The sequence below is a fragment of the Orcinus orca genome, chromosome 14 (genome assembly GCF_937001465.1).
Source record: "Orcinus orca chromosome 14, mOrcOrc1.1, whole genome shotgun sequence".
NCBI lineage: Eukaryota > Metazoa > Chordata > Mammalia > Artiodactyla > Delphinidae > Orcinus > Orcinus orca.
The window spans coordinates 46,544,008-46,568,549 of NC_064572.1; the positions used below are offsets into that span (position 1 = coordinate 46,544,008).

The following is a 24,542-nucleotide window of genomic DNA, read 5'->3' on the forward strand; positions in this document are numbered from 1 at the left end:
ACCTATATTTCAGTTATCCACCAATGACTAATATCCATACATGAAAAATGGTGGGGGGGATATGGATGCAATATTTATTACCTTGAGAAGGTGGGGTTGTAACTGGTTTACCCTGATCAAAGGTAACCTGAAGCAGTTAACTGGACATAGATAACAGGGAAGTGACATGTTAACTTAGGGGAAATGTAGTTAATCTCAAAGAAGGAATGGAGGAGGGCCACAGATTGAGACTTGCCTTCCTTCAAGAGATAGTCCCAGAATATTTGACTCCAACTCAGAGCAGCCCACATGGAATGGTTAGGGTGGTGACCCAGCATCTGCCCTTCGGCATTGTGTAATACACTCACTTGTTTGGATACCGTAAGATGGCATCACAAGTGATGTGATTCTGCTTCAGTGACCTCTAGAATGATGAATGCCTCCCAGTTTCTCCTGCCCTCATAAGATTGAGCATCTGTTCTGGATTTGACTCGTTTATCATATATGTCTTCTAATTGGCTGATGTATATAATCTATCTGGGACTTGGAGTCAAATAAGATCACAAGAATCCATGTGCACTGAGACCAGAGGGTAGATTTGAAGTCCAAGTTTCAAACGCGTATAAATTAGCCTGTTTTTCCAAGTCTCCTTTTGTACGTACCTTAAGTTATCAATGTTTTTAATTATGGTTAGCTTTTACTGTTCTCTTTTAAGCATTACCTTCCTTAATACAACTGAAGTGTGATCAGACTCCTTGGGAAGCATTTCACTGATTGTGGTAAGGCAGTCTGGGGGAAAAAATTAGTTAGAAAAAGAGACTTTTGCATGAAAATGCAGGAAGAACAACAGGGGATGTGTCACATTTCATCAGATCTTAAAGATGCCAATGGATTGACAAGAGAAAACACTTTGTTAATTTTTAAGACACACACCCCCCAGTTTCAGAGATGTGAACATGAAAAAAAAAAGGATATGTTGCAAAATAGTTCCTTTTCAGAATTCAAGGGTTGCCCTAGGATTGATCCTTTACCAGTACTTGACTTGAACAAAGAGCTTTGGAAATTCAATAATTGTATTCAATTGATAATTCTAACACTAACTCAGCAAAGAATCTAGGTTACAGATTACTTGTTGAGTACTTGAGACAAGATTTTACAATTCTTAAAATTCTTACCGGGCTGGTGGCGCAGTGGTTGAGAGTCCACCTGCCAATGCAGGGGACATGGGTTCGTGCCCCAGTCCGGGGGCATCCCACATGCCGCGGAGCGGCTGGGCCCGTGAGCCATGGCCGCTGAGCCTGCGCGTCCAGAGCCTGTGCTTCGCAACGGGAGAGGCCACAACAGTGAGAGGCCCGCGTACCGCAAAAAAACATGAAAAAAAACAATTCTTACATATTCGGTAGGTGCTATTTACTTTCTGTGTGGATCATTTAAGATCTTAAGGTCAAAATACTGGTGAATATGTGATCACTCCTTGTAGTCACACTCCTAAATTATAACCTTTTAAATTCTTCCTGTCTCATCCCCCACCCTGATAGCCAGTTAGGGGATAAAATATGGACGTTCACTTTTGCAGCTCCATGACCTTTCTCACTGTACTTTCATTGAAAAGAAAGGCACATAACAGCATGGAGGGCAAGGCTGAACCGTAGGTAATGAGGACCAGGAAAAGTCCAAAGCAATGTGCCCAAAGTAGTTGCAAGAGTAAAACTGACATTGAGTTCGTACCTGAGAGCAGGTGATACCAACAAGTAGGTTCAAGAGGTAGAGCTGGGAAAAGCTAAGACATAGGGAGTGTGTGGCAACTGATCCGCAGGGGCTACGAAAATCATTCAGGGTTTAGTCAGCTAAGCAAAATGCTTAAGGGGAAAGGACTAGAAAGTGTGCTTTTGTTAAACATCTCTCTGGACAGCATTAAAATCCTAGAAAGTTTTTACATTTATAATACCACAGCAATGAAGAGAACAAATGAAAAACCACCAGTAAATAGGAGGTCTCAATAAAAATTTGAAATATGGAAGGAGGACAGCTACTGTATCAGAGCAGAAGCAGAGACCATTTATACTACTTGCATTACGGACAAGAAGGAACCAGCTTGGCTCCAGACTCAGAAATGCTTAATACTGTGGAGGACAGAAGTGAGACATGAAGGGAAAGCAGTGAAATTAGTGGCCAGTCGTATACGGGACATTCCCCTCATTCCATACACACTTGCCCTCCTCCGCAACCCCTGTGCATTGTCAACCAGGGACTTACCCTCCAGCAAGAGATGGGAAATTTCTTCTCTGTAGAAATGGCCCTGTTGAATGGCCCCTAGAGACCATCCAACAGCAAAGCAGTTATCTTCTAGCTCCAATACATTTATAACAGGGCTTCAAATTCATGAAATAAAAACATGAAATAGCTGTAGGCAGTTTATCAATTATAGTTAGATATTTCAACACTCTCAGGTAATTGATAGCACAAATGGACAGAAAATGACTATCAACTAACTCAACATTTATAGAATACTCCAACAACAGCATAATACACATTCTTTTCAAGTGCACATAATACGGGCTATAATACAAGTTTCAAACGATTTAAAAGAATGGAAATCATACAAGGTATATTCTAGCACCAGAATAGAATTAAATTAGAAATTGCTAACAGAAAGATACCTGAAGAGTTGAAATAGAAAAAGTCCTTGAAAGGTACAACTACCCAAGTTCACTCAAGAAGAAAGAGAAAACCTGAATAGCCCTATTTAAATGATTTGTAGCTGACAACTTTCCCACAAAAACAAGTACAGGCCAGATGGCACAAGTGAATTCTACCAAACATTTACGGAAGACCTAGTAACAACTGTACACCAACTCTTCTAGGAATAAACATTTTCCAACTTATTTTACGAGTCAACATTACCCACATACCAAAGCCAGACAAAGACATCACAAGAAAAGAAAATCATAGATCAATAACTCTCATGAACATAGATGCAAAAATTCTTTTAAAAAAATAGCAAATTGAAACTTCTAATCTATAAAAGATGGTAATGCATCGTGCCCAAATAGGATTTATCCTAGAAATGCAAGGTTGCCTTAGCATTCAAAATCAATGTATTTCATTATATTAACATACTAAAAAAGAAAAACCATATCTTTATAATGTAGAAAAAGCATTTGAAAAAATTCAACACATTCATGATTTAAAACTGTCAATTAATTAGGAATTAAAGGAATCATCCTCAATCTAATAAAGGGCATTTATGGAATAACATATATCTGACATCATATTTTATGGTGAAATAAAGAGCGGTTTCCTCCTAAGACTGGGAACAAGGCAAAGATGTCTACTCACCACTTGTAGTCAACGTTGTCCCAGATGTTTAGCCTGTGCAACAAGGCAATAAAAAGAAAAGACCCCCACCCTCCGCACACCTTGTACTGCCGTCCCAGTGTTACCAAATCAGGTCTGGATGCTTGCTGCTCAGAAATCAATACTCAAGAGAGACAAATGTTGGTAGAAAGGAAAGTTGCTTTTAATCAGAATGCTGGGGAGATGGTCGACTCCCCAAAAACCACCTCCCAAGATTCTGCTCAGCCATGAGAAGTTCTTAAAGGGAAAAGGTAAGTAATCTCAGTTAATCCTTGAGATAGGAGGTCAGAGGCATCGCCATCCCCCACTGAATGCAGGCTTATCATGCAGGTTTGTTGACTTCTTATGATCTTTCTTTCAATACTGTCTTGTTCACACAGTTCGTTCTCGCAAGATTACTGAAGGGGAAGCTAGGGAAGAGATCGGGTCATGTGTTAATTACTTATTCATTTCTACTTCTTTGATCTATGGAAAGAACCAACAGATTAGGCAAGGTATTATGTGATCAATAGGGCCAGAGATAAGTAGAGCATGGGGGCACCTGGTTTAAGGTTAGTGACAAGACAAAAGCGGCCTCTGGCAGAGAGCTCTTTCCGGCAAAGAGCTTTTTCCTGCCAAAAGCTGCTTACAAATCCCCACTTGTCAGAACATCATTCCATTTTTATTGGATTATGGTCGAAGGTCTGTCTTCTGTAACTTCATGCTGACATAGGGCACCATATACTTAGAGTGGAAGATGTCGACACGGGTCTGTAGTATGTCTTTACTGACAATTGTAGTTGACCATTTACATATACGGGCAGAACAAGCTATGATTATTTTGATGCCCACAAAGATACAGATTATTATGAGCAACAGTGTTAATCCCGTTCTCTTAAGGCCAAGTTCTTGAAATTGTGCTAGCCATAGATCTAGTACTTTTTTGTAAATAAGAGGCAGGGGATATGGAGGGGCCTTTGTCCTTGGCAGGGGGATAGGGGTGGGTGCAGGGTTTTGCTCAGTTCCACCAGTGTGTGCTGCGCATCGGCAGGAGCTAGGTTTGAGGCAACTAGGCTGCGCCTGAGGTTCTGGGCAAGCAGACAGGGCCATGGCCTTGCTGGCTCCAAAAGGGGCACAGAGACCTAGACACAGGAAGGGAGAATGCATGAGGCAGTGGAGACAAAGATTGGAGTTATGCAGCTGTAAGCCAAGGAACACCAAGGATGGAGAGCCACCACCAGAAGCTGAGAGAAAGGCATGGAAGAGATTCTCCCCGTGAGCCTTCAGAGACTGCATGGCCCTGCTGACATCTTGGTTTCAGACTTCTAATCACCAGAACTGGAAGAATAATTCCTATTATTTTAACCCACCCAGTTCGTGGTACTTTGTTACTGCAGCCCTGGAAAACGAATATACAGACTTTCAAAAGTGGCCCTGAGACAACTGACTTTTCCATTTGCAAAAAAAAAGAAAGTAGATCACTAATTTATACCATTAAAAAAAAAATTCCAGGGTTTCCCTGGTGACGCAGTGGTTGAGAGTCCACCTGCTGATGCAGGGGACATGGGTTCGTGCCCCAATTCGGGAAGATCCCACATGCCGCGGAGCGGCTGGGCCCGTAAGCCATGGCCGATGAGCCTGCGTGTCCGGAGCCTGTGCCCTGCAACGGGAGAGGCCACAACAGTGAGAGGCCCGCGTACCGCCAAAAAAAAAAAATCCAGACAGATTTAAAAATATAAACATGAAAAGCAAAACTTCAGTCTTTTGGAAGAATATCTTTGCAACCTCAGTCTAGAAAAGAATTTCTAGACCTAAGAAAGATTGTTATATTTGCATCAAAACTTAAAACTTCTATACAGTATAATATAGCATAAATAAAATTAAAAGATAAGCCACAGTCTAGGAGAAAGTATTTGTAACCTAATGTAGTCAACAAATAAATATACAAGTTATAAAAACAAATCCTGGAAATGAAAGAACAGATGATCCAATTAAATACATATATATCTCCAAGCTCATGGTATTGTTGCCTGTATTTCAATTATCTGAATGCTGCAGCATATGTTATTTTTCTATCTCTAAAATATAGAGACTCTTTTGAAAAACATAATTATAATACCGGAGAAACTAATAACCCCTGAATATCATGAAATATCTGTGGTCATAGATAACACAGTCAACAGATGCCACAGCCAATGGTGGATACATAAACCTACACATGTGATAAAATCGCACAGAACTAAATATACCTACACATAAATGAGTACAAATAAAATTGAGAAATTCTGAACTAATTGGTGGATTATATCAATAATGTCATTATCCTGGCTGATATTTGTACTGTATTTTTACAAGATGTTACCATTGGGGGAAACAGGGTACAGGGTACATGAGGTCTCTCTGTATTACTTCTTACAACTGCATCTTACAATTTACAATTATCTCAATAAAAATTTCAATTAAAACAAAAAATTACATAGGTATTAAGTATGGGACAACTTATACACTTCATATTCATATTAAAATTATGAAATAAAAACTTTATGAGTTATTAAGCAAATATACATATACTTCCTACAATGCTGCATTCCAATAAGCAAACCTATCATGAAAAGTTTCTCTACATAGCATACTTATACATATTCTGCAAAAGGCCTCCTTTTTAAACTTTTTTTGACACTGTAACATCTTCAAAATATTAATAAAGTTATCAAATATTATTTGTTACTCAATGAAATGTCACTTCTAGGCAAAAGATTTCTCATATATACTGGGTCCCCCACCTCAGTCCCAAGTTGTTTCTGCTATGCAATGAGTCCAACAAGAGGGTGAAGGTTTCAGGATGTTGACAGGGGTTTCTTCTTAGTGCTGTTTCTCTGCTGTTTACTGAAATCGAGATGCTGGTGAAAGGTTCCATTACACCTGTACTGTTTCTCCCTAGTGTGTTCTCTGATGTGTTGTGAGGAATGACTCTGGTAGAAGGTTTTCCCACATTGGTTACATTCATAGGGTTTCTCCCCTGTGTGGGTTCTCTGATGTACTGTGAGGGATGATTTATGGTAGAAAGTTTTCCCACACTCATTACATTTATAAGGCTTCTCTCCTGTGTGTGTTCTCTGATGTTCCCTCAGTTTCAACTTCACAGAGAAGGATTTTCCACATTTGTGACATCCATAGGGTTTCTCTCCTGTGTGAGTCCTCTGATGATTAATGAAGTTTGACTTCTGGGAGAAATTCCTTACATTCATAGGGTTTCTCCCCGGTATGTATTCCCTTAGGTACTGTGAGAGCTGACCTATCACTGAAGGCTTTCTGACATTCATTACACTCATAGGGTTTCTCCCCTCTGTGTGTTCGCTGATGTACATGGAGATTTGACTTCTCACAGAAATTTTTTCCACATTCATTACATTCACAGGGTTTCTCCCCTGTGTGTGTTCTCTGATGTACTGCGAGGCCTGACCTATACCCAAAGGTTTTCCCACATTTGGTGCATTCATAGCATTTCTCCCCTCTGTGTATCCTCTGATGTAGGATGAGAGATGACTTATGGCTGAAGGTTTTCCCACATTCACTACATTCATAGAGTTTTTCTCTTACATCTGTTTTCTGATATGTAGGAAGCTTTGGCTTCTTGTAAAATGCAGTAGCACACTGATTAATTTTATAGACTTCTTTCCCTATATGCGTTTCTTGATGCTGCAAGAAATTTGGGTTCTTGCAGAATACTTCCCAATCTTCATAACAGTTAAAGGTTTTCTCTCCTTTATAAATTCGCTGAAGGAGTGACTTCTTTCTGAAACTATTCACTTTCAATACACTCACAGTATCTCTTCCCCATGATAACTCCATAGTGCTTATTTAAAGTTGACTTCTCACCAACAGACCACCTCCCGCAATCATTCAATTCATAGTGATTCTCCCTTGTATGAGTTCCCTGATGAATGTTGGTCTATCAGAAAAGGCTTTGACATGTTCATTACCTCCATAGGGCTTCTCCCATGAGCTTGCTCTCTTATGGGTAATGAAAGTTGCCCCCTCATTGAAGGCTTTCCCACATTCACTATATTCAGAAGAAAGCTTCAGAGTTTGAGTATCTTGATGCTGAAATATGTCCTTATTTTGACTAATGGCTTTTCCAGTTCTATCATATTCTAAAGATTTCTCTCTAGAATGACCTGTGCTTTGTACAGAGGAGTAATTTCCCATGTGTATTAAACTCATAAGGCTGCCTTACAAAGGAGTGTCTATTACTAATGATTAATTCTGAAAGAGAATCCAAATTCATTCCATGAGTCATATTTACCAGGTATTTTTCTTGATAAAATAGAGTTTGTACCCAGAGAAAATGCTTTTCCTAATACACTATTTCTCTCTTTAGTCAGTGTTTTGTTGTTGACAAAATCAACTTTCCACCAATGCTGGTCTTCCTTTTCCTGGCTCTTCTCCATCAGGTCAACTATGCAGAAGTACAGAAATGAAAATAATTTGCCATAGTTTATACATGTTAATATATTTCTTATGAAGAGAAGACATATTCATATGTCTTATTCTAGCCCAGTCATTTGCTATGAAAGTAATCTCAAGGGCATACTGCCTTGCTCCTCTAGGTTTGAAAAATAAATAAATAACTTGCAGTAGTGAAAAATGGGGAATCTGGCGACAAAATGCAATAATTTGACACTTCAAAAAGGTTTAGTGTGGTGATCATTTTGCAATATATACAAATATCAAATCATTACATTGTACACCTGACACTAAAATGTTGTATGCCAATTATACCTGAATTTAACTGTGACATTCAAAAATAGAGAATTTGAAATAAACACAAACAATAAATTTAAAATGTTTGAATGACTGCTTAATCTTGGGGTGGGGAACTTACAGGTAATAGAATCAGCCTAACAACTCAACAAATATTAAGTAGAATCACAAGGAAAATTAATAGACATGATGGTAAGGGGAGATATCAAGGAACAATTAGACTCGGAACAATTAAATCAGGGCCTAGTCGTTATCAAAGCAAGAGCCTCACTAATGTACATGCTTACAACCTCATCCTCCTCTTTTCTATTCCACATAACACCACCAAATTAAATTTCAGAAAGTACTCATTTTCATTAGAGTTAAAAGGAAAACTATTGCCTAGGCTATATTTGCATTCTCATGGGGATTCACAATGAATAGTAGTGCCTAAATGAAGTATACATTCAGGCTATTCTTACAATAGGATCAGAGGCACATCTTTATTCATCTAGCATATCATCTAAAACTTACAGTCTGGGGACTTCCCTGGTGATGCAGTGGCTAAGAATCTGCCTGCCAATGCAGGGGACACAGGTTTGAGCCCTGGTCCAGGAAGATCCCACATGCTGCGGAGCAACTAAGCCTGTGCGCCACAACTACTGAGCCTACGCTCTAGAGCCTGCAAGCCACAACTACTGAAGCCTGCGTGCCACAACTACTGAAGCCCACGTGCCTAGAGCCTGTGCTCCGCAACAAGAGAAGCCACCGCAATGAGAAGGCCGTGTGCCACAACCAAGAGTAACCCCCACTCGCCACATCTAGAGAAAGCCTGTGTGCAGCAACAAAGACCCAATGCAGCCAAAAATAAATTAAATAAATAAATAAATAAATAAAATTTATTAAAAAAAACTTACAGTCTGAATTTCACTTATACAATCAATTATCCACCGTTATTAGGGTCTAGAGTACTTTTCCCTATCTCTTTACACTCATCTTCTGATTTGTCTAATAATTGTGGAAAGTATCCTTATGTCAATTTTCTGCCCTTTGCAATTAAAGGCAGAAAATAAAAATTCTAAATTCTCAACTATATTCAATGAAATCTAAAGAAAGAAAGAAAGAACAAATAAGGGGGACTTCCCTGGTGGTGCAGCGGTTAAGAATCCACCTGTCAATGCAGGGGACATGGGTTCAATCCCTGGTCCAGGAAGATCCCACGTGCCATGGAGCAACTAAGCCCATGCACCACAACTACTGAACCCACAAGCCACAACCACTGAAGCCTGCATGCCTAGAGCTCATGCTCTGCAACAAGAGAAGCCCGCGCAGCTGCTAGCTGCGACTAGAGAAAGCCCGCATGTAGCAACAAAGACCCAACGCAGCCAAAAAATAAATAAATAAAATTTTAAAAAGAAACAACAAATAAGGTCTCCAGATTTCTTTCATCCCTTCATTACAGCTGAAGCAATACTTCAGAGAACTGAATAAGAAAACTGAAGGATGATATAATGGTGAGGATTTACCTCACTATTGCATTATCCTTCCAAGAAATTCCATCATTCATTTTCTTATATTTTAGTGTATTTTAGCACTATTGAACATAACTGATGAGTAATGTTGGAATAATTGCTAGGGGGATGAAGTAGCAAAACATTTCAAAATACTTTAAAATAAGATCACAACAATCCCATATTTCTTAGATTTATAAATGGGACCAAGTCACCCATGTGGAAATTGCAAGATAAACTGAGTTTTATTCCATTTAAAAATATAAGTAAATTTTCTCTTTGTTCATTCAAGTTAAAATTTTATTTTAATTTATAAGAAATTATGAAGGTCATAAAACAACAACCCTTGCAAATAATTAGAACTGTTTCAAAAAGAAATTCAAAAACAAAAATTGGGTACACTGGATCCCTGATGGTATACCAAGGGTTAATATTCTATTTTGTTTAATATTTGAAGTATATCATTATTCCTTTCTACATTCCAATAATGGAATACAGTCCATTATTTCTTTTTATATTTCATATGTACTTTTCAAACACCATATACCTATATTTGTAAAAAATCCAAATTGACAATATCTGTCTTTTAACAAGAGGGTTTAGTCCTTTTGAATATATTGTAATTACTAAAATATATAGGTTGGTTTCCTTCATTTCACTTACAGTTTCCACTTCTTCTAATTTTTACTGCTTTTCCCCTCTCTTTCATTGTTCTTTTTTGGTCTGATCTAATATATGTATATTTTTTCTTTTCTATTTTCTTACCTTCAAAAGTTTAGAAGTTACACATTACTTTCTGCTAGCATTTACTCATTAAATTTTACCATTCATATTTAACTCAACAACACTTCTAAAAAATAAAAGGATTTTAGAACACCAGTCTGGTCAACTGATAAATTATTTACATGCTATTGTTTTTCAATATTTTATTTTTGTTGTTTTTATACTCAACAGAACATTGCTACTACAGATCTTCCTTGCCTTACAATGAGGTTATGTCCCCATAAACCTATTGTAACTTGGCAATATCAAAAGTCAAAAATGCATATAATACCCCTAATCTACTGAACATCATAGCTTAGACTAGCCTACCTTAAACGTGCCCAGAACATTTACATTAGCCTAGAGTTGGGCAAAATCATCTAATGCAAAGCCTATTTTATAATAGCGTTGAATATCTCATGCAGTTCACTGAATACTGTACTAACAGTTGTATGGGTACAGGATGGTTGTAAGGTTGTTTACCCTCGTGGTCATGTGGTTGACTGGAAGCTACGGCTCACTGCTGCTACCCAGCATCACAAGAGAGTATCTTACCACCACATATCGCTGGCCCAGGGAAAAGATCAAAATTCAAAGTACAATTTCCAGTGAATGGGTATTGCTTTTGAACCCATGAAGTCAAAAAATCATGAGTTGAATCACTGTAATTTGGGGATCATCTGTAATTTATACAGATAATATTTGTATAAACGTACCCATATCTTTACTTGTTTCCTCCCAGAACTGCTTCTCTTCAAGTTCCCCTGTCTGAGTTAAAGGTACTACCAGACATCTAGTGCCTCAGGAAAAAAAACCTTTCAGTTTTTCTCTTGATTATTCTTTTTCTCATACCCATAATCCAATCTAACAACAAATCCTGTTTTGGCTACAACTTCAAAATACATCAAGAATCCAATCATGTCACTTTACTTTCTATTTCCAAGCCGGTATTAAGGCACCACAATCCCTCACATGGAGAACTGCTAACTGCTCTCCTTGACTTTACTCATCCCTCCTCCCCACCCCCTCTGTCAACATTTCCACTGTAGAGCAGCCAGGGGTATACATGAAGCAAATCAGAACATGTGCTCCTTTGCTCAAAACCTTCCAATGACTCCATCTCAATTAGAATTAAGGAGCTTTCGGGACTTCCCTGGTGGTCCAGTGGTAAAGAATCCACCTTCCAATGCAGGGGATGCGGGTTCAATCCCTGGTCAGGGAACTAAGATCCCACATGCCGTGGGGCAACATGCCACAATGTGCCCGCGTGCCACAACTACTGAGCTCATGCACCTCAACTAGAGCCTGCATGCTGCAAACTACAGAGCCCATGCACTCTGGAACCTGCGCACCACAACTACAGAGGCCATGCGTCCTGGAGCCTGCAAGCCACACCTAGAGAAGAGAAAACCCACCGCCACAACTAGAGAGAGGCCTGTGCACAACAACAAAGAGCCCACACACCACAATGAAAGATCCCACGCGCCTCAATAAAGATCCTGCGTGCCACAAATAAGACCTGATGCAGCAAAAAAAAAATTAAATAAATAAATAATAAATAAATCTTTAAAAAAAAAAAGAATTAAGGAGCTTTCGATAGCCAGTAAAGCCAAATACTGGCACCAACTACCTCTCTGATATCATCTCTAACTCTCTGATCTCTATTCATCCTGGCAAATGCTATCCTGTTCTGCAGACACTAAACACTCCGGCCTCAAGTTCATGGCACAGGGTATACCATCTGGCTGGAATATTCAAAATCCACTGGCCCCCTCCATTCAGATCTGTGTTAATTATAATATTGATCTTAAAGAGGCTCTTTCCTGATCACTTTCATAAAGAGTACCACATTTCATTCTCTTTTAATGACTAAAATGCAGTCATTATATTGTTAGCAGTTGCAACCCCAGCACACAGACAAACCTGGCATATGGTAGATGTCAAATTAATACTTAGTGAATTAATACATAATATATGATTAAAAGATGACAAATGAAATTGATGTAGAAAGAATAACAAATATTTAAAATGAGAGAGGCAAGGATTGGATTTTTGGAAGAAAACCCAAAAAGAAACCATTTAGCTCTTATCCGCCAGGGTGATATATGCATCTGAGGCACGAAGGCCAATTATTCTTGGTCACTTCCAAAGTTCTATTAACTCTAAAAAAAATTTCCTAAAAAATCTCAAACATGCCAACATCTGAACTAACTCCCTGGGATCCAGTTTCTCCCAGGTTACAGTAAAGTCTATGCTAACTCACCTGGGTGGCTCTGACTTTGGGACTCTTCCTCTAGCATCCATGGCTCTTCTCCTTGCTCCAATTTGAAAATCACCTCTGGTTTGGTAACACAATACCTTGTGAATGGAAAATGACACAGGACTTGGACCAGGTGGCCTGAGGTTCAGGACCTTTAAAGGAGGACAAAGTTAGCCTGCACGAAAATAAATCCACTGGAACATTTCACTGGGGAAGAGAACACAAGTGTTCTTTGTAGTGCCCGAAAGGGATCACCTTTGACTCCTGAATTTCAAATCTATAAATTATTAATCTCTACAAAGAAACCACCTATATCAGCAGCTAAAAAGGAAACAAATATTGTTTGGAGTTACAAATTATACAATCCCTACCCACTGAGATGAGGTGGCTATAGTTCTCCAACATCATGTCCCTGTCCAGGGTCCTCTGAGCAGGGTCCAGGTGCTGCCACTCCTCCTGAGTGAAGCCCATACTCACATCCTCAAATGACACTGGCCCCTGAAACAGCACATCTGTGTTCAATCTACAGTGACCAGAACTGAATAGCATGCAATATGTTGGGGATCTAACACCTGGTCATGTTCACAATTAATAGTTGAAGAGAAAATGCAATGTAGGATCCCTTCTCTCAGTACTATATGTTGTGGGAAAATGAGGAATCATGGTATAAGGTCTGGCCAGTGTATTAATTTCTTAATTCATACAAAGAGCATAGGAGTTCCTGCCAGTGTTCCAGGAACTGTCCCAATTTCTGGGAATACAAAGAAAAATAAAAGGTTAATCCTGCTCTCAAGGAGTTTATATTCAGGTCAGAAAACATATTTAAACATAAATATCTGCAATAAATTTTATAGAAGCAATGATAAAAAGTCTCTGAAAGGTAAATGGGTAGTTGCAAAGGGGGAAGAAATGTTAAGTTTTATTTTGTATTATCAGGTTGAGTTTTATGGAGGAGTAAAGTATTAAGTCTTGACACATGAATCACATATTCTTTATAAATATGGGCCAACGACACAAAAAAAGGCATGGAAGCATTAAAAAATACTTGCTAAATTTGAAAACACATGGCTCAAAAAAAAAAGAATACTTGATAAGTTAATGGAACTATACAGTAGGAGAAAAGGGTTTGAGATGTATTAAGATAAAGCCTCACAGACATAATTAAGAGCAAGATTATAAGCAAGATTACAAGTTATTGTGGATATGTCCTCCGGCCTAAGGGTTTCAAAACATTTGATCATTTACCCCTTAATTAAAGTTTGAGCACTCATCCAGCATGGCTATTTATATCTTTATATGTACATGAAATCTCATTCTTATTTTTAAAACACAAATATCTGAACATCGATATGCTAATAATTCCTTCCCACATTCCAATAGCTTTTCTTGGGTACTCCCTGGGGCAGTGTTCTCAAAGTGTGGTCCATAAGTCAACAACATCAGCATCAGCTGGGAACTTGTTAGAAATGCAAAATTCTCAAGCCCCATTCCAGACCTACTATGATAGCCAGTGTCCAAGATGGTCATCACCTCCTCCCCCAATGCCCTTGTACAATCCTCTCCCACATTAAATAGGGCTGACCTCTGTAACCAATAGAATGTTGCAGAAATAACAGAGTATGACCAATGAGGCCAAGTCACAGAAGAACACTGCTGCTTCCACTTTGTTCCTTCATGGATCACTTTCTCTGGGTAAAGCCAGCGGCCATATCATGAGGACACTCAAGCAGCCCTATGGAGAAGTCTACATGGGGAAAAAAATGAGGCCTCCTGTCAAACATCAATACTAATTTGCTAGCCATGTGAGTGAGCCATCACAGAAGCCAATCCTCCAGCCCCAGTCAAGCCTTCAGATGGCTGCAGCCTCATGAGACCCCTACGTGAGACAATAAGTGTTTCTTGTTGCCTTTAAGCTGCGAAATATTGCAGTGCTTTCTTATGCAGCATTAGATTAAGGCATCTACAGAAACAGATACTCTGGGCATGGGACTTAGTGAACAGTGTTTTAATAAGCCCTCTAGGTATGAGACACCAAAGCTGAAAAACCAGTGATCTAGGGAAGTCAAAAACAAGGACACTAAAGGAATTTGAAGGCTCTGGCGCCTACAGCTACAACAAACATTAAACACAGCCCAACTCCTAGCCAGACTAACACAAATCCTCACACTAAAAATTTATTTACCTCAGTTCTATCACCAGATACATGTCCAGCTCTCAAAAAACAGTTGCAATACATACCAAAAAGTAATAAAAAACACACGAAGAAGAGACAAAGTAATAATCAGAACCAGACTCAGATACAACACAAATGTTGGAATTATCAGACAGGGAGTGTAAAATAACGATAATTAACATGTTAAAGAGTTGAATGAAAAAAATTAGACAACATTCAAGTATAAATGAGTCATATAAGCAGAGAAATAGAAATTCTAGAAAAAAATCTAAAGTACATGCTCCAAGTCAAAACCACAGTAATAGAAACAAGGAATGCCTCTGATGGACTCATCACACAACAGGCCAAGGAAACAACCAGTGAACTTGAAAATAGGTCAACAAAAACTTCACAGACTGAAATGTGAAAAGAAAACGAATGAAAAAACAGAACATCCAAGAACTGTGGCACAACATTAAAATGCATAATATATGCATAATTATAATACCAGAAGAAGAAGGAACAGAGCAGAAGAAATACCTTAAGTAGTAATAACCAAACATTCCAAAATTAATGACAAATCCAGGAAACTCAGAGAATATCAAGCAAGATAAATGCCCCCAAAACCACATCTCAACCTGTCTTACTCAAACTGCAGAAAACCAAATCCAAAAGATCTTGAAAAAAGCAAAGAAGGGGTGGGGGTGGTATTGGGCCCCAGGGGTTGGTGGAATGTGAGCCTTACCTACAAAGGAACAATGATAAGAATTACAACCGACTTCTCAGAATCCAAGCCAGAATCCAATGCAAGCAAGGAGAGAATGGAGTGAAATATCTAAAGTGTTGAAGGAAGAAAACCACCAACCCAGAATTAATGAAAAGACACACTGAGGCATACATTTATATAATTCTGAATGACAAGGATAAACTCTTAAGAGCTTCTAGATGAAAGAACAGCTGACTCACAAAGTAAAGAAAAGCATCCTAGCTTCAGACTTCTCCTCTGCAGGGGTGAAAGCAAAAAGACAATGAGATTATGAGAAAAGAATTTCAATCCAGGAATATTATACATAAATAAATTGTCTTTCATATGACAGGCCCAAAACCAGATGTGTTCAAATGAGCAGGACCTCGAGGAATAAATCACCCCTGTAATCTCTGCAGAGAAAACGCTAAGGAGGTACTAACAAGCTGCCAAGCAAGTCTCAAGCAAGGGGAAGGAGTGAGAAACAATAGAGCTTGTTATTGAAACATGGTTACAACTAGATGGATAATATTAACATGATTTGAAATGTATAACATAATATTAAAGAAGACCTCCTGAAACAGAAGAGACTCTCCGTAAGAACAGAGCCAGTAATATACTGATAAATTATTAAAATGGGGCTTCCCTGGTGGCGCAGTGGTTGAGAGTCCGCCTGCCGATGCAGGGGACACGGGTTCATGCCCCGGTCCGGGAGGATCCCACATGCCGCAGAGCAGCTAGGCCCATGAGCCATGGCCCCTGAGTCTGCGCGTCCGGAGCATGTGCTCCGCAACGGGAGAGGCCACAACAGTGAGAGGCCCGCGTACCGTAAAAAAAAAAAAAAAAAAAAATTATTAAAATGGAGACTGGGTGTGGGGAGGAGTAATGGGTGGATTGAAACTTTCGAAGGTCATCTAAGAGGGGCTGGAGGAAGAGCAGTAACAATCACTACACCATGGAACAGCAGAAGAGCAACAAAGTAATCTGATATGTTAGTAGATATGGCTCAGTTATAATATTTAGGTGTGGGTTGGTAGCTATGAGAACTAAAAATCAGAAAACTACCAAATTAACAGAGAAGAAAAATGAAGCAATGACAAATTTGAATATACCAGAAAAAGTAAAGATTCTAAAGAAGTATAATTAATAGTATAAATTGATATATATTGCATTATGTTATACTCAAAAATAATATGTAGTAAACTAAGACAGATATATAAAACCAAATATACGAATTATCACAGAAAATGGGAATGGATATATTTCTTATGCAAGACTAACATGCCATATTAGTCTTTAAAAAAAACCCAAATGTTGCCATTTGTTGTTTACAAAAAATAAATCTAAAACAAAGTGATAAAGAATGGTTAAAAAAGAAGGAATGGACAAAATACTACAAGAAAACGCAAATAAAAGGAAGCAAGCATGGTCTTATTTATATCAGATTAAGCAGAATTTGCAGCCTTAAACTTCAATGGGGCAAAGGCAGATACCATGTAACGATAAATGGTAAAAATTAATCAAGGTTTAAGTCAAATCTGTATATGTCCAAATAGATAAAAGAAAAACTGCTACAGTTACAAGATAATTTGGTTAAAGAAAACAAACCACAATCACGGTAAGAGGCAATATATCTCTATCAACAAGAAAGGACTATCAAATGGAGTTTGTTGAACTCACGTGTTCAGGTAATTACTAATGATAGTTAAAATTCAGTTACTTAGAAAAATGTCTTTCATACAATATTTTAAATACATACTATCTCATACTCAGGACAAACCTATAACATAGATACTATTTTTCCCATTTAACAGATAAGAAAATTGAGGCAGAAAGAGGTTACCCAACTTCCCAGTCACCCTAAATTTGAACTAGGTCATCTGAAAATAAAGCACCACTTATAATCGTTATGTTATGCTGTGCTTTCAGAGACAATATTGCTAAACCCTACAAATCAGAGGTTTTACAAGCTACTTTGTCTGATTATGACCTATAAAACCAAAATTTTAAAAATTCACTAAAAAGTCATTAACTCATAAAATAAGACATTCTCCAAATTAAAAACTTTAGATCAAAGAAAAGTAACCAACATCCAAATTACTACTGTCCTAGAAAGAAACAAAGGGGAAAATTTATTACATGAAAACTTAAGACCTAAAACTAAAGCTGTCACAGAGAAAAATTGTCTTTAACTTATTTTTTAAATAAAGACTGAAAATAATTATGAACTTCATGTTTAGCTGAAAGAAATATGAAAAATAAAAAACAAATCAAAAAAGTATGAAAAAATAAGGATAAAATCTTAAGTGAATAAAATTAAAATAAAGCCAAAATAAATGAGGAAGACTAAATTAAACCAAAAGCATTTTTTTTCAGTATGTCTCATACATAAAATGGGCAAAACTGGGGTTGGGGGGGAAGAAAACTAACATAAAACTTTAAGACAATTTAATTTAGCAAACAATTTTTTGGTTGTTGTGCCTAAAAATTTTTACAAGAGGGGGAGGAAATATACCGGATATAATGTTTTTTGGGGTTTTTTTTGTTTGTTTTTTAGAAGATGTTGGGGGTAGGAGTTTATTAATTAATTTATTTATTTTTGCTGTGTTGGGTCTTCGTTTCTGTGCAAGGGCTTTCTCTAGTTGTGGCAAGCGGGGACCACTCTTCATCGCGGTGCGCGGGCCTCTCACTATCGCGGCCTCTCTTGTTGCGGAGCACAGGCTCCAGACGCGCAGGCTCAGTAATTGTGGCTCACGGGCCCAGTTGCTCTGCAGCATGTGGGATCTTCCCAGACCAGGGCTCGAACCCGTGTCCCCTGCATTAGCAGGCAGATTCTCAACCACTGCGCCACCAGGGAAGCCCCGGATATAATGTTTTTAATTCAAAAGGGGAAAAAGGTATGTTCAAAATAAAAACTATAAAGGGATATTACTTTTTATTACAAAGCTCCTCTAATCAAAAGAAAAATACATCAGTGACAAGAAAAAGTCCCAGAATTGAGTCAAATATATGTACAGTGCCTACTTGTTAAAAAAAAAATTATACCTCACACTATATAAAAATATATATTTGAATGAATAAGTATAAAACACAAAACAAAAGACAAGGAAGCACCCAAGTAATAACATATTAAGTCTGTTACAAAAAGGTAGAAAATCTTAGATTGGATTAAAACGATTGAGCTACATGGTGCTTACAAAGGAAACACCTAAAACAAAACGGCACATGAAAGTTCATTCATTCATTCACCTAGCGACTTTTCAATACTTATTATGCACTTAGACTACAACAGTGAAAAACAATGACGTCCCCCTCCAGTCTTCAGGAGAGTTATATTCATTCAGGAAGGGAAAAACAGACAATAAACAGCATAGTAATAATGAAACTGTAGTGTTGGATGAGAAGTGTTTTGGAAGAGTGTGTTGGAGCAGTGCCTTAATACACAATACATAGTGTATTAAGGTAAGGGGGATGGGAACGCTGGGGGTTAGTGTAGCAATTTTAAGGTGGAAGTTTGTGTAGAGTAAAGCAAAATGTGAGAAACCCTTGGTATGATTGTGCTTTGCCCTGGGACAAAAAGCACCTGCTCCCAGCTGGGGATAACAAATGACAAGCTGGGAAGAAGCAACTACAACTTACATCATGTTCTAAAAAATAATTTCCCTAATATAAAGAAATTAAATCTATAATTTAAAAACTTTCCATAAAGAAAATCCAGGCCCTATATAAATTCACTGGTGAATTTTTACAAACAACTAAGTAATAAATAATACCAATCTTCAACAAACACTTCCAGGGAATAGACAATGAGGAAATACTTAACATGTTTCTTTGAGGCCATATACAATTGATATAAAACATGACAAAAACATTATAAAAAAGGTAAATAAAAGTCTCTCTCATGAAGAAAGACAAAAATCCTAAACAACTTATCATGAAATACATTCAAAGATGACAGAATATCAAGACTAAGTGGGAATTTTTCCTGGAAAAATAGGCTGGTTTAACACTTGAAAATCAAAACATTAATAGAATTACATCAATCAGTATGTTAATATCAATCCATTAAAAGAATAAAGGAGAAAACCATACAATCAACTCAATAATTAAATTCAACACCATTGGATGATAAAAACTTTCAGCAAACCACGAGTAGAATGAAACTTCCCCAAGAACATCTACCAAAAATGTTACAGCAAGTATCATCCTAAATGATAAAATATCGAAATGCTTCCCTTGAGACTGGGATGAAAACAAGTATGTACTATTCTATTCCATGGTAGCTCCTAGCCACAGCAATAAAGAAAAAGAAATTAAAGTTTTTAAATGGGACAAAAAGTAAGAAATATCCATATAACATAATTGTGTGGAAGGAAACTCCAAAATAATCTACAGATAAAATATTAGAGTTAATAAATGGTAAGGTCACTGAAAACAAGTTCAGTATACAAAAATTGACTATATATACTAGCAACGCCAAAATAGGGAGAAAATTTTTCAACTACCTAAGAATAAATCTAACAAAAGAAGTAAGACATGTACACACGGAAATTATCAAACATTCCTGAGAAAAATTAAAGGAGACCTAAGTAAATGAAGAGAAATGCCATGTTCATGAGTTGAAAATTCAAGTCAATATTAATATAACCTAACTCCCAAATCAATCTATAGATCCAATGCAATACCAAATTCCAGCAGATTCCCAGGGAAGGGTGGGAAGGGGGGCAGGGCGTTGACAAGATGATTTTAAAGTTTATACAGAAATACAAAGAACTGGGACTTCCCTGGGGGCACAGTGGATAAGACTCTGTGCTTTCAATGCCAGGGGCTTGGGTTCATTCCCTGGTCAGGGAACTAGATCCCACATGCATGCTGCAACTAAGAGTTCGCATGCCACAACTAAGGAGCCCATGTGCCACACAATTAAGGAGGTGGCGAGCCACAACTAAGGAGCCCTGGAGCCGCAACTAAGGAGACTGCCTGCTGCAACTAAGGAGCCTGCGTGCCGCAACTAAGGAGATGGCGAGCCGCAACTAAGGAGCCCACCTGCCACAACTAAGACCCAGTGCAACCAAATTAATTAATTAATTAAAGAAAAAAAGAAATACAAAGGACTTAAAGTAGTTACGGTAAATCTTGAAGAACAAAAGTGGACAACTTATATCCACAGATATGAATACTTTTTATAACGCTAAAATAATAAGGCAGGGCACTACTGGCATAGGGTAGACAAAGAGGCAACTGCAACAGAAATAAGAATCCAAAAAGAGATACACACATATGGTCACCTGATTTCTAACAGACACCACTGCAATTCTGTGGGGAAAGGAAGGTCTTTTCAATAAATGGTACTGTGGGAACTGACTAGCCATAGCTCAAAAAAAGATATGTATATGTTTATGTATATGTATCTAATAATTCAAAATAGATCATAGACTTAAATGTGAAAGCTAAAACAATTCTAATTTTTAGATGAGAATATAAGAGAATTCCTTTACGACTTCGGGATGGGCAAAAATTTTTTTAAACAGGACACAAAGAGCACTAACCATTAAAGAAAATATTGATAAACTGGACTTAATTAAAATTCAGAACAAGTCTCAAACTTAAAGAAGATATCTGTAGTACACATATCTGACAAAGGACTCATATCTAGAAATATAAACATCCAAGTTAATACAGCACAGAAAAACTATCAATTTTTTTAACAAACAAAACAGATACACGCTTTAAAGAAAAAGATATCAAAATGGTTAGAAAACATGAAAAGATCCTCAGCATGATCAGCAATCTGAGAAATGCAAATTAAAACCACAATGAGATACCATTACACTCACCCACCAAATACTAAAAAAGAAAAAAGAAAACCTCACAAACAATACCAAATGCTAACAAGGCGATGGCACAAGAGAACCTCTCACATACCGCTGGCGGGAGTATCAAGCAGTACAACTACTTTGTAAAATCCGTTTGGCTGAATCTATCAAGGTTAAACATATGTATGCATGCTATGACCCATCAATTCCACTCCTAGGTTTCTATCCCTCAGATTCAAGTGCACATGTGTACAAAAGCCAGAATTGTAAACAACCCAAATATCCTTTCAGAACACAACAGATAAACTGGTATATTCATACCATGGGAAAAAAACCAAACTACTGCTACACATGGATGACCTCAAACATAATGATGAGTAAAAGTCAGACGTAACAGATTATATATTACATGACTCTATTTGTATGAAGTTTAAAATGAGACAAAAGTAATATATGATAACAGAAGTCAAAATAATAATTACCTTTGAATGAGTGGGCAAGTACAGTCTTGGAAAGAAAAGAAGACTTCTGTGGTACAGAAAATGGCCTTTATCTTGAGCTGGGTGATAGCTATCCAGCTGTAGCACATATGAAAAATTCATCAAGTTGTACCCCGAGGATCTGTGTGCGCTTTATTTCAATTTCAAAAAAAGAAAGAAATATTAACAACTTGAATGTAACAAGATTTGATCACTGACTGGATATGCGGGTAGCAGGTAAAGGACAGCACTTAGAAATAGATACTGGGTTTTTCACTGGGATGATGGACTGGCTGGTGATAACATTTGATGGGAAATAAAGGAGAAAGTGGGGGGAGCTGTTATTAACAACTTTCCTTTCGGATTGTAGAGTATGACGGGCCTTTAGAAGAGCTATACAGAGATGTCCAGCAGAGAGTTGGCCATTTGGGTCTAAGGTAGGGGAGAGGTCTGGGCTGGAGAGCCAGAAAAGCATCCCAGCAAATGATGCATCCCCAGACAGGAAAACAGATCACTCAGCAAGACCAGGAGAGTGAGGACAATAGGGGACCAATAATGGACACCTTGGGAGAAGCAGTAATAAGAGGCAAGAAGAGGAAGAAGACTCCATTGAGAAAACAGAAAAGAAATCATCACAGAGGAAGAGACCAGAAACCAATCAACACTTTCTAGGAGGGACTGAACATGAGTGTCAACTGGATAGAATGCTCAATTAAGGCAAATACTATAAGATCAATGACATTTGTCATAATAAGGTCACCGGTGTTCCTCACCATACAGATCCAACAAGTGATGCAGTTTGAAACGTAAAAGGGCACTGGGGAAGCGTGTGCCAGAAAATACAACTTTAATCTATCTGCAGCACAATCTATACATAATATTAGAGAAGATTATCTGAAGGTGACATAATCCATTCTTTCTTGCAGATATCCCTGGTTCTATGCCCGGATCAAGTGGGACCATGAGGAAGAGGTCTACAAGACCACGGTGAGAAGCCCCTGGAAACCTCAATTGACTGAGTTCTCCTTTGACACAAAGTGTCCTGCTTCCCCTGAGGAGCAATTACAAGCAGCTGGCTACACCCATTTCCCATAGTCACTGAAAGATTATTCACTATGATACCTACAGTAAGATTAGGAAAGGAACATTTTCTTTAGAATTCTTAATGCCTCATGAGGAATTCACATGATGATTTCTTTAAGGGCCAATGCAAATCATGTAACAAAGAACATCTGCATTTTTTCTGACTATCAGAAAAATCAGACAAATTCGGTCAATGATAGCACAGAATAGTCTAGTAATAGCATATAACCTGCATATAACTGCATAGTACTTCATCCTGATACTGATGTGTTCCTATTATCCCTGAAGTTGACTTTCATCTATTTCTGTATTTCCATTCTAACCTACTAACCCTAAAAAGTCTCATGTAAGACACTGTAAACAAAGGAGGGAAAAAATAAACAAACCACCTGAGATCTGTTCATTTTCTGTGGATTGAGGAAACACACAGTGAACTACAAAGTTGGGCTGGAGGAAGAAAGAATAGATCACAAGAGATCTGATCTGCCTTGCATCTCCTGGATTCTCCTACCTATAAGCTCCACACACTAGCAGGATAAAATGTCCTCCTGTAGAACATCTTTTGGTCCTGAACTACCTTGGCAGTAGTTTCTCAGTCTTTTAATAGAAACTGGGTTTGACTTAACTATGTCGGAAAATCTGACTATTGGCTAGGTTGCTACGAATGGGATGACCTGGTCATTCATCCTCTTGGGCTCAGTGGTTTTCATCTTTCATCCTAGGCAGAAACAAGTAGTCCAGGAAGCTCTTTCCTTCACTACTTCCTGTGTCTGTGAAGTCAGGATGGAGGAAGCATCCACGTCTCTCAATGTCACGGGTGATAAAGGGCATAGGGTGAGGCCCCCTCAGGCACTGGAAAGAATAGAGAATGTGAAAGAAGTCAAAGGCTGTTAGGAAGGTCTGAGATAAGTTTTCTTAGTGGTAGGTGGTATTTCTCTCCCCCAGACTATATAATTTCCTGGGCAGACTTGCCCCTTGCCTTAGCCCAGCTCCCTCTCCTGAAACCTGGCTCACACCTCAGGTTCTCACAGTCTGACGGGTGGCTTGCAGAGCACAAGGATCACATGGTGCATGGTGCAATCGGCTGTGCAAATCTAGGGTCTGCTCTTTCTTGGCCTTGATCCTCCTCTGTTCTGCAGCCCTGGTGGAAGGTCTCCACTCATATGAGCCATCTTCCAGGCGGGATTCCTTTTACCTCACAAGATCCGCTTTGTTCCTAGGAATCAGGACCTGAACCCAAGGGACAAAATCATTTTAGTTGGAACCTATATGAGCGCCCCAAATCTTGGAACACCTGTGCCCCCAAATCTTGGGTGGGTCCTTCAGTAAACTCAAATCAGTACCATTGAAAACACACAGGCTGGACAGTTCATACCAGCCCCAGAACTAACCATTATGAACTATGATCCCAGACCCCCGAAGAGACACCAAGAATCCCGGAAATACAAGTGCCCCATGAGAAAAGAGTCCACGTTATACTTGACAGCGATGTCCTTTGGCTCAGTGCAGGGACGGGCACAACGTTTAGGCAGAATTGTTTTTTAGGGAGGAAGCAGATGTGGATGTGCCTCCTCCGCCGGCTCTGCCGTCTTGAGGCACTCGCTAGCCACTCTGAGTCAGTTTCCGGTACTAATACAGTGGGAGGGCGAGGAGTCCCTGCCGTCCTCACCGAGTGC

General features: G+C 38.5%; 2 protein-coding genes across 2 annotated transcripts; both read right to left on the reverse strand.

The window, feature by feature from the left end:
- Window positions 1-3,477: 3,477 nt before the first annotated feature.
- LOC117197967 (zinc finger protein OZF-like) lies at window positions 3,478-7,303 on the reverse strand. The gene is given in 2 exon segments (XM_033412125.2): window positions 3,478-6,555; window positions 6,557-7,303. Coding segments are annotated over 2 exon segments (1,014 nt in total). The 5' UTR covers window positions 7,168-7,303; the 3' UTR covers window positions 3,478-6,152.
- Window positions 7,219-24,461, reverse strand: ZNF487 (zinc finger protein 487). Its single transcript, XM_049697410.1, is given in 7 exon segments — window positions 7,219-7,492; window positions 7,494-7,607; window positions 7,609-7,774; window positions 12,595-12,689; window positions 21,787-23,718; window positions 23,883-24,096; window positions 24,346-24,461. Coding segments are annotated over 5 exon segments (756 nt in total). The 5' UTR covers window positions 21,894-23,718; window positions 23,883-24,096; window positions 24,346-24,461.
- Between the last annotated feature and the right edge of the window lie 81 nt (window positions 24,462-24,542).